Source organism: Ochlerotatus camptorhynchus, unplaced genomic scaffold, assembly GCF_037179485.1.
Source record: "Ochlerotatus camptorhynchus isolate MF236.1 unplaced genomic scaffold, CSIRO-AGI_Acam_v1.1 ptg000474l, whole genome shotgun sequence".
NCBI lineage: Eukaryota > Metazoa > Arthropoda > Insecta > Diptera > Culicidae > Ochlerotatus > Ochlerotatus camptorhynchus.
The window spans coordinates 4,529-15,645 of NW_027040960.1; the positions used below are offsets into that span (position 1 = coordinate 4,529).

General features: G+C 41.1%; 1 protein-coding gene across 1 annotated transcript; it reads left to right on the plus strand.

The window, feature by feature from the left end:
• The first annotated feature begins 3,222 nt into the window (after positions 1–3,222).
• LOC135712367 (phenoloxidase-activating factor 2-like) lies at positions 3,223–4,578 on the plus strand. The gene is made up of 4 exons (XM_065235360.1): positions 3,223–3,340; positions 3,403–3,473; positions 3,532–3,949; positions 4,009–4,578. Exons 1-4 carry the CDS (start codon positions 3,236–3,238, stop codon positions 4,576–4,578), a joined length of 1,164 nt encoding a protein of 387 aa, XP_065091432.1. The 5' UTR covers positions 3,223–3,235.
• The last annotated feature ends 6,539 nt before the right edge of the window (positions 4,579–11,117 follow it).

Genomic DNA, 11,117 nt, shown 5'->3' on the forward strand with positions numbered 1-11,117 from the left:
GTTTAACGGACACAACTCTCTCAGCGCCATTGTTGTAGTTTGGACTCCAGACTACAGAACAATATTCCAGAATGGATCGCACCAAGGAACAGTACAGTGACTTCAAACGTACGAGATGTGCTGCTTATACGTAAGTTGAGAATCCAGAATAACACCCAGATCTTTCACATGATTCACACGGTCGATTACAGTGCCGATAAGTTTGTATTCAAATGTGATTGGTTCTTTCTTCCGAGTAAAAGTGATCACTGAACACTTAGTGGGGTTAACCACGTTTCGGTTCAAATTACACCAGCTGGCAAAGGCTTCAAACTGGCGTTAAAGGAAGTGACAGTCCTCAATCGAGTGGATTCGTAGGTAGATTTTAAGATCGTCTGCATACGATAGTCGTGGGCCTTCGATGACCAAGTTCACGTCATTGAAGTAGAGTAAGAAAATCAAAGGTCCCAGGTGACTTCCTTGAGATATTCCTGACGTAGCTAGATAGATATTGGACCGGTTGTTACCAATGGCAACCATCAGTTGCCGATCAGTGAGATATGAACGAAACCATCGCAAGGGGTTGCCGCTGACCCCAAGTCTATGCAACTTGGCAATCGCGATGGCATGGTTTAGCTTATCGAAGGCAGCTGACAAGTCGGTGTATATGACGTCTGTTTGAGTCCTCTCTGCCATGCTTTCCGTAAGATACGATGTCAAACACAGCAGATTTGTGGAAGTAGAACGACCGGAAGTGAATCCGTGTTGATCACCACTTAGATACTGCTTACAATGAGAGAGTAGAGGCTCCAAGATAACTAACTCGAATAACTACATATTTAACTAAATGCAGCTTGAAACATGTTCACCGAACATTGATACAAACTTTAAGAAAATAAAGTTAAAAGCGTTATTCTATGATAAGTGCTGACGTCGCGTAGCTCACGTGGTTGAGCAGTGCACGTGCACTTATTGTTTTACATACACACTACGAAAAAGACATGTAAATTTCAGTGCCCTGAGACCGACACATGCAAGCGGCCCTTTTGACATAAGAATCGGTTGAAAAGGACGAGAAAATCAATTCAATCAAACGCACTTTTTGTCGAGTTGCATATGTTTCAGTTTCAGGACCCTTAATTTCACATGCCATGTTATTCAGGCTCATTTCAATACGTTCCACTCCAATTTTCTTCATCCCAGTTGCCTTTTTGTTCTTCTCGAGTAGGGACGAATATCTTGATACCCTAAATTTGAGCCTGACATAGAAGGTTAAATACTAAAAAATCATACAAAAAAAAATCTCACAATACCATTCCAATACCTTTTTATTTTTTGTTAATTTATTTGACGAATTAAATTTACAGAGCCGAGGATTTTTGTTCACGATACAATACATCTTAAAATTATAGTCAAAAGGTACAACACAATAAACATTTTGTCTTCCGCTATCCAAAACAGCCTCCTCGACCAGAACGGGAGCCGCTTTCAATAGTTTCATTATATGGCAGATTCGCCAACGAGGGTCAGAGCGCTTCCATTGCAGCAATGGACGCAAAACGTGGTCAGTACTCACACATTTATCACGAAACGGTTGATTTCCAAAGTCAACGACGCATCGACTGAAAGAATTGCTGATGAAGAACAATGAAGAGGACCACACAATAATGGTTGCTGCCGAGTAAACAGACGATCGCGTGACACACATTGAGAGTGGTCTGCTTCAGTCGACAGCCGAGTGATCACTCTAATACCAAATTATGACAGTGCAATATCTAAACAATACCACACAGGTATTTTTTTGGTACCCAAACACCAAGTTTTGTTATTAACAAAGTATTTTGCATGCAAATATTTGATATTATTCTTTCGTATTTTACCTCTTATGCAAGGAATCAAAAATATCTCCAAATGACAAAATAACAAGCGATCAACGAACCGAATAATAACGCTATGTCAGAAGTGGAAAGCAATAATGATATAATCTTCACCGTTCTTTTTCATGACAAGCAGCCCGTGCGACACAACTCATTCGGGGCGGTAGAAGGAAACGAGCAAATTGTTGGCAAGCTGCTTCACGAAGTAAAGCCGAAGATGATACACGTGTGTTAATGGGAATTTTTTTGTTATGTCTTTTCCCGATTCATATCAAGCTATGTCCTTATCCGTGTATATTTCATCAAAGCAGGTGAGCAATATATCATTATCCTTCTACCACTCGGATCGAGCTTTGTTACAGAGCGAGTTTGTCATGGTAGTCGTAGCAACCGTTTTGTCTGTATCGTTGGTTGCTTTATGTGTTTGGATTCGCTGCTCTTATGTCATGTTGATCCACACCAAATTTTGGTAAAAGGTCAGAATTAGGTATTCATTTGTTATTTTCTTCAGCTCGGGTTTCGCCTAGGGTTTCGCTGTTTGATAGCATCCTTCAGTTTACTTATCGTGGGAGATGGCAAGCCTCTCTCATGCGCCATAACTATTCCTGCGCCACTGGATTATTCAGGTTTTCATCATAGTGCCGCCTCCACCTTTCAACCACCTCACGTTCGTCCATCATGATTGTTCAGACACTCAAATAAAAATTATAATTCATCAAGTTCAAAGTGGTTGTGTTGCAGTATGCGTTCTATTTTGTCCGAATTCCCCGTTAACTGAATAAAAATTATTCAAGTTCAGTGAAAACTAATACGAACATCCAATATCAAGGTTATGTTGATTTCTGTAACAATTTATATATGTCAGTGACAGTAGGTGGTAGGGCTGCCATCTTAGGTGTAGCTTCCGAGGAAGAGCTTTTCTTATTCAGCCAATGTTTGAGCCGGACCTCCGTGGTGAACAGATTCTCGGATTGGTGAAGCATTTCATCTACCGCCATGCCATGATTACCGCACCAGTGTAGCGCGGCACCTCCTCACTTTGCTATTGTCGGATTAGCTGGTTTCAGCTGGTAGTCTTTTGTAATCATAATACTCGTGGAGGCGTGAAGTAGGGACTTGTGCGGACTGGAGATAGGTACCCCGCTCCTTCCAGGTTGTCAAATCACCATTTTGTAGCCCAGACAAGGTTATGTCAGATCATAATATCATCTGGAAATGTTCTGATACTTCATAAGAATTTGAATATGTAAGGAGAGTAGAAATCGCCATTGCTGGATTAATTCAGTTTTTTGCTCTCCATCACTATACTTTTCACTTGCTTTCAAACAGTAAAATCACATTTAAACCGCAACACAATCAGCTCTCTATTCAGTTCCGAAATGCCGCTCAGTACATCACACGATCGATTTTTATACTTCCAAGCTGTTTTGTTTGGATATTTGGTAGCGTTCGCATTTTCCGATACAATATTTTCGAATAACCCGGTTTGTAACAAATATCTTCGTAATTGTGATTTTCTTTTAATTAAATAAGGTCTTATTTTTAGTGTGATGGACTTTGTGTACCTCTGGCGCAGTGTAGAAGTGATTTTGGATCAGTCAACCTCGTGGATTTGAGGTATTTACCAAATTTAATGAGCTGTTCCTTCCATCATTGCGTTAATTTATTTTTCAAGGTTTTCGAGCGATGATGTGGAAGTGCTGTGTAATCATTATCTAGAAGTATGTTGTCCTAAGGAAGATGTTATACCTGTAGTTCGGGATGTAAAGCAAGGCTGTGAACTGGCGCCCATTAAAACGTTCCGTGATTGTGGAATAAGAAACCAAGATGGCATTGGTTTCCACATTATTCATGCCAATCAAAACGAAACAGAGTTTGGTGAATTTCCATGGGTGATCGCTATCATGCAGACAGAAGAATCTCAAGTAGAGCTAACGGAACCCAGTTCAAAGTATATTTGTGGAGGATCATTGATTGCACCTAATGTAGTACTTACCGCAGCGCACTGTGTGATGAACCAGAACCCAGAAACTTTGATTGCCCGTGCAGGCGAATGGGACATAATGACAAAGAACGAAGTTCTTGATTACCAGGTAGGCTTAACTGTGTAAGATAATTTAAAGCAATCAATTAAGTACTATCTTTCCCACAGGAACAACGCGTAGAACAAGTTATTTTTCATCCTAACTTCCATCACGAGCTTCTGTTTCATAATTTAGCTTTGCTTGTTCTGGAGAACCCATTCGTTGCGAATGAGCACATCCAGTTGATATGCTTGCCACCGCAGAATTTGGCTTTCAATAGTAACAGTTGTTTCGCAACTGGTTGGGGAAAAGCAGATTTTGTCTCAGAAAATTCACAAGCTATTTTGAAAAAGATTCAGCTTCCCATGGTTTCTAAACACGATTGCCAATCGGCACTGAAAACCACGAATCTAGGCCCAAAGTTTCGACTGCATGAATCCTTCATCTGTGCCGGTGGACAAGACGGAGTGGATACTTGTACCGGGGATGGTGGATCACCTCTAATGTGTCCAGTGCCGGGTTTTCAGAACAAATACTACCAAGCTGGTATCGTTGCGTGGGGAATTGGCTGTGGGCAGACTGATATTCCTGGAGTCTATGTTAGAAACAGCTTGCACACCGAATGGATCAAAGAAGAAATAAGAAAGATCAACACTGGCGATATAGGCGTTTTTACAAAAAGTGAAATCGATGAATAAAATAAACTGCTGAATATTAGATCCTGTACAGTAACCAATTGTAATTTTCAGCAACAGTTATATTTAAACAAAAAGAAAACCAAAAACAACACTCAACTGATACATGCTTGCTGCTCTTACAGTTTCTCAATGCAAATCCTATAATAAATCCACCGTTTATATAGATTCTGTTATACAGTAATCGAAATAATTTACAAATAGTAGGGCATTTAACTCTGTTATTTTTAATATACACTGAAAGTAGTTTTTTAACAATAGCATTTTGTTCGTGAATTGTGCATAACTTTGGTATTGCAAGCCTTCAGGTTTTATATCAACATTACTCGCCTAATTTGTATAATACATGAACTGGATTTCTAACGTAGTATTCTAAGTATGAAAATCATTCGTGCACGCTCGTTTTTTGTGAACAATACGAAGCTATTCGCTTATAGTTCGAATCACAATCAGTTCCCTGCATTTGAGTTGCCAACAAGTCGAATTTTGTGTGTTTGCTCAAATGGAAGCTCAATCTGTTTTGCTCAGAGTAAGCATTCCAAGTGCCCCGTTACGTGGGTAGATCACCTTTTTGCGGTACGTTACGGGATGTAAGATCTACCACCGATTCCTAGTACTGACTACTTCAAACTTGGGGAACAGGATTTCTTAGTAATCAAAGGAACCTTGTTACTTTTTATGCCTTGTTGATAGTGACAAGACTCGGCTTTTCCCACCAAGGATGATCTTGAAACAATTAATTTTGTTATTAAGGAATCCAATTTTGACTGACAAAGGGGAGCGCTTTTGTAGGGTGTTTCAACACTCCGAAGGATATAAAGAGCGGGACTTTTCAATTAGAGTCCGATCCTTGCGATAAATGCAATAATAACAACTGTAGTAGAGTTAGGTCCCAAACAGAGGAAAAAGAAAAAAAAAACATTCTAGGTGACGATAGTTAGCGGCTTAGACGCCTTACTGGATGATAAACTTACCAAAGACTTGAATCTGCTCGGGATTTTGCGCTACTTACGAAGATCACTAATGCTGGGTTTAGACAGGGCAAGTCAATTGATCAAGTCTATTGAATTCAACTGCCTTGAATGCCAATTGAACGTGTAAACCATGCCATTCAACTGACTTGATCAACTCACTTGAATTGAAAAAAGTTGAACCAGGCTCAACTTTTCAAGCCAATTGAATTCAACTGAGTTGATCATTTGACTTGCCTAGTCTAAACCCAGCTTAAGAGACGGGAAATCCTCCGCCCTGAAAGCTGACGTTTTTTCCTTTCTCCTTCCTGGTTGGTTATCGATTAATGACTGCTTTAGGATGTGTTTAAAGTCCTCGCGTTTAGAGTACTGTATGTCGAGATCATTCACTGCTTGACCGTCAGGCGGTACAGTTCGGTTTCTACTCGCTCTCTCGAGTTGTTCACCATTCCTTTTTCGTGGTGTTTGGTGAAGAATCGTCCGACCCCAGCATGGGAAAACCACCGCGTGTTGACGCGACTGCTATTTCAAGCGGGAAACGATCTCCATCGGACACCACCAGTGCACAATTGGCATCGAAGAAGCTGTTGGCCAACAATCGTTACGCCATCCTGGAAAACTTCGACCTGGAAAAGAAGGAGAATGTTATACCGTTCTTCGTGAAAGGATTCCCAGAAGATTTGCGGTAGAAACTCGACTTTTACATTGGTAAAGGTCTCAAGTGCACCATGTGCATGTGTAGGCATCAAGCTGATGGTTCCAGCAATGAACCACTACAAGGCCGTTGAGGCGGTGCTGAAACAGACATGGAAACAGTCACACTTGCAACATGGACTCAAGCCGATCCAAATTTTCAAGATAAATCGTCATGACGCTTCACGTAAGTACCGTGACCAACTGTATCTGGTCCACCTGGAAAGGAATTGAACATGCTTGAAGGACCTTCAGAGCATTCGGGCAATTTTCCACATCGTGGCGATTTGGGAACAGTACAAGCCAATCTACCGTGATGTCACTCAATGCGCGAACTGCATGCTGTTCAGGCTTTCCGCTGTAAAGTAACACGGACCTGATATCTGCGAATTATTGGAGGAAGCAGACCTCAAATGTGCCAATTGTGGTGCAGTACATCGGGCAACCAGCAAGACATTGCTATCCACAATAAAACCTCTACGAAGAATCATCCTGGCCGCAGAAGAGTGCCAGAAAATAACGGACAGAACTTTCCTGCCATCGTGCAACGGCGCTAAATGCCGGTTCTTCCGCCACTTCCACTCAACAACCGGTCCCGCCTACAGCTAGGGTGCCTAACAGTCCTGTAAACTGGAGTCAACAGTCATATGCGGCAACCGCTGCCTGTCGAAGCACCTCTCCACCTCCTTATCGTGACAGCAGAAAGGTGCTCCCCCTTCACCAACCATTGAGAACACAGACACTCTGTTTACAACGCAAGACCCGAACAGAACAGCTTCATGCTGCAGTATCCCTCATCAATAAGTATGGACCGTGAAGCCATCAAAATTTCCAATTTGAACGCTTGCTAGCAATAACATCTAGAATTCCTCAACGAACGAAACATCGATATTGCCATCATCACCGAAATGTACACTACCGATGATAAGTTTAAGGACACCCCAAAAAACCATGCAAATATGTTTTGTTCAATTGTCGATCTCCAAAGGTTATTTGAATGGTATGAATGGTATAGCATAGTGTTCTACTACTACTTTTATTTCAAAATTTGGCCAACCCAATTCTGAGAAAATCAGTCACGATTCTTCAGAGTAAATTTTGAAAAATATTGTAACTTTGGGTGAACTTTTAGCACACAAAATTTGAAAATTATATTGAGCAATTTGGAAATTAGGAAAGTTCCATTCAATACCTTTCAAATGATCTTAAGAGAACGAAAATTTAACGGAACATGACAGAGATATGAACATAACAAATGTGTCATGTTTTTTTGGGGGTGTCCTTAAACTTATGCTCGCGAGTGTACCTGAAGGCCGAGATTAACGTCTTCCTTACAAATTTCCGGCATCTGAGGCTTGATCGAACCAGCTACGGGGGAGGAGGAGGGGTCATCGCTCTAAGGAGGAACAACTACTGTCGGCTGCTGCCGAGCTTCCAACTGAAGATCATCGATGCCGTAGGGGTGGAAGTTTCTACTCCTGTCGATCCCATCACCACCATTGCGGCTTACTGACGCAAACAAGTTAACATCAGGAACGGGTCGGCAGCAGACCTGCGGCGAGATATTGTCACGACGGCGGGAAAACATCATCAGTCGGCGCAACCAGTACCGATACCAGTACCGACTATGACGTCCAGTCAGAAACGGCCGATGACATCGACCGGTGCCTGCGCTTCATCGATGAAGCGATTTTCCAGGCCACTCTGAACCTTGACAGGCCCACTAAAGACCTCATTAGACTCCGCAACACCATTTGTAGGCAGTACCAGCATACTGGCCTGCCTCATCTGAAGACCAATTGCAACCGTTTAAACAAAATCATTCAAGCCAGGATGGTGGATATAATGGCGCCGGTTGTGTAGTGGTAAGAGTGATTACCTCTCACCCCAGCAGGCCTGGGTTCAATCCCAGTCGGCGCCGCCGGGATGTTCTGAGGCATGACATCTCTGATCACGCCTTCCTTCGGATGGGAAGTAAAGCCGTTGGTCCCCGGTTCGTGAGTTGATGTGGTGGATATCAGAAATAAAGATTTTGCAAACAAGATTCGCTCTCTCCCAAATTGTGCTAAGCCGTTCTGGAAAATGGCAAAGATTAAAAAAAAAAGCCGAGGCGCATCCCTTCCCTTTCCCTCCCTTTCCCCTCCCTTTCCCCTCCCTTTCCCCTCCCTTTCCTCTTCCTTTCCCCTCCTTTTCCCCTCCCTTTCCCCTCCCTTTTCCCCTCCCTTTTCCCCTCCCTTTTCCCCCATAATCAGATTTCGGATCAATCTTTACTCTTAACCCCAGTTGAAAAGGCCAATGCTCTTGGTCAACACTTTGTTAATTCTCATAACCTTGGCCAAGCCTTGTCGTGGTACGTTACGGGATGTAAGATCAACCACCGATTCCTAGTCTTGACTACTTCAAACTAGGTGAACAGGATTTTTCAGTAATCAAAGTAACACATCCTAGTCCTTGTTACTTTTTATGCGTTGTTGGTGGTGACAAGCCTCGGCTTTGTCCACCGAGGATGATCTTGAAACAAGGAAACCATGAGCTAGTTAGTCTTTATCTACACAGAAAAAAAAGTTGTTGAATATTTCATCCAAACTGCTGCAACCAGGTCAATCCATCGGTTGTGTAATATAACGTTGTACGATGTACATCGATTTTGCGAACAAAATTACATCCATTGATGTAATATTGTATCTGCTTTTTGCTATTACATCATAATTTCATACATCAGCTTGAATTACATTGATCGATATTACATTTTTTTTTGCTGTGTATGTGATTCCTAATCTTCTATTCGTTGTTCCCTAGGTTGAAGTGGTTAAGACTTGGGTTCTGATGTATGGTCATTATTGGTGTCATTGTTTAAGTTTGTTGCTACGGAATCTAATTTTGACTGACAAAGGGGCGTGCCTTTGGAGGGTGCTCTCACTCTTCGAAGGGTAAAAATAGCGGAACCTTTCAATTATAATAGATTCATTGCGATGAAGGCAATAATGACAACTGTATCAAAACCGAATACTTCATCATTTCTCAATAGTGATGGAGTAATACGACATGCACTAAACTAAGGACACGGGATATAGTACAACTGGTCACAGTGGTTTAATGTCCCTAACAGAGAAAAAATAGCCATGGTAAGTTGCCACAAGCCTACACCCTACAAGCCTACGCTGCCACCCCCATAGTTATCCCTGACGAAAGTTTTCTAATAATAACATCTTTCTCAAAGAGCAATTCGTGTTTAGGAAAAGCCACCATCTTGCACGGGCTACTAACATCATCAAATGGAACAAGTTTATTACGAATACATTTGTCATGGCATATTGTTGGTCGTTGAGAAGGCGTTCGACAATTTCTAGCATGATGGCCTAGTGTACAAGCTGCATCGATACAACTTCCCGATCTTCCTTGTTAAGATCATCAAAAACTACTTGTAAGGCAGATCATTCCAGGACTTCTTGAACAATTCACTTTCTGATACGTTCAACGTTGACGCTGGGATTCCCCACTTATCAGAAAGTCCACCCTTTCCCTTAAAAACAAGCTTGCCGTCAACAAGCAAATCATCTTCCCACCATTGAGTACAGAACACCAATCTGGGAGAGCTGTGCTAAATGTCATTACCTCAAACTCCAAAGGATCCAGAAATAGGTCCTAGGATGATCATCAACAGTCACTGGAGGAGCGGAGTACGGTCATCATCCAAAGGTTAACGGTTCAAATCACGAGATGATACACGATCTTGCAAATTAGGATAAATTATTTGTAGTAAGGTAGGTTATCAAATTGCAAAGGGGAAACAAGTTGAAAAACTTTAATACGTTAATTGGAATAACAAATTAAACAAAGATGAAGAGCCTGATAGGCTAATCAATTGAAATGTTAAATAAATGTAAAATCAATAGTAACAGGAATAAACGTTATCTTACTACTACTGTGAATGCAACGATAAAATTAATGTTGATGCATTGAAATTGTAAATACTGTTACCAAATGAGTTGAAAAATAAAACCAACTTGCATTACTCAAAAAAAGTTAAATCTACAGTAGAAAAAATTCAGCAACGATTTTGTTTTCACTAGTATGTAGACAAAACCAGTTGTAATCATTGTTAGGATCCACTATATGCTGCAACTATGCTCACACGTTTCCACTATGTCGTACCACAAAAATACGTATGGGTATGTCACAATAGAAGCACGCCATAGTGGAAATCCCAAGCCATAGTTCAAAAACTAATCCCAAATCAAAATTAAGCACATATAAGATTAGTTACAATACCATGTACACAAATGGAGTTTAACATTGTTCCCTGAGTAATACTTCAATGAAAACCACAATGAAAGCTTATCACGAAAATAGAAGGAGCACTTTCTGAAATATTTCAATATTATAATTCCCTTGCAAACCCAAATACATCTATCTGCGTAAAAATAAATAAGACTGATTTGCGGAAAAACCCGCCAGTATCGCACGAAACGTCAGTGCCTATAAGTAAGCGTACTACAACGCGGCTCTCAAACAAAGGAGTAACAAGTGTGATACTATCACTGCTAGACTAGATTGTTTTTTTTCATGCAGTGGTTCATCAGAGAGGGGAAGCTTACCCAAGTATCAATTTTGGTTTTATGATGGTTCTGACGACCATGATTTAGGCTTGTAGAATGCTATAAAACCTCTATAAAGCTTGCAATGTAACTTGGGTAGTAATCCCCATTGCCCATTAGACTGATGTAAAATTTGGAATTTTCACTCCACAGTGCTCAAACGGTTCCAAATTGGACCCTGATTAGCCTCGCAAAATTTGAACTAATTTAGTGAGAAACTGACTTGGCACAAACCATTTGAAGTTTATATGCGAATAACTATGGAAAAACCATAATCTCA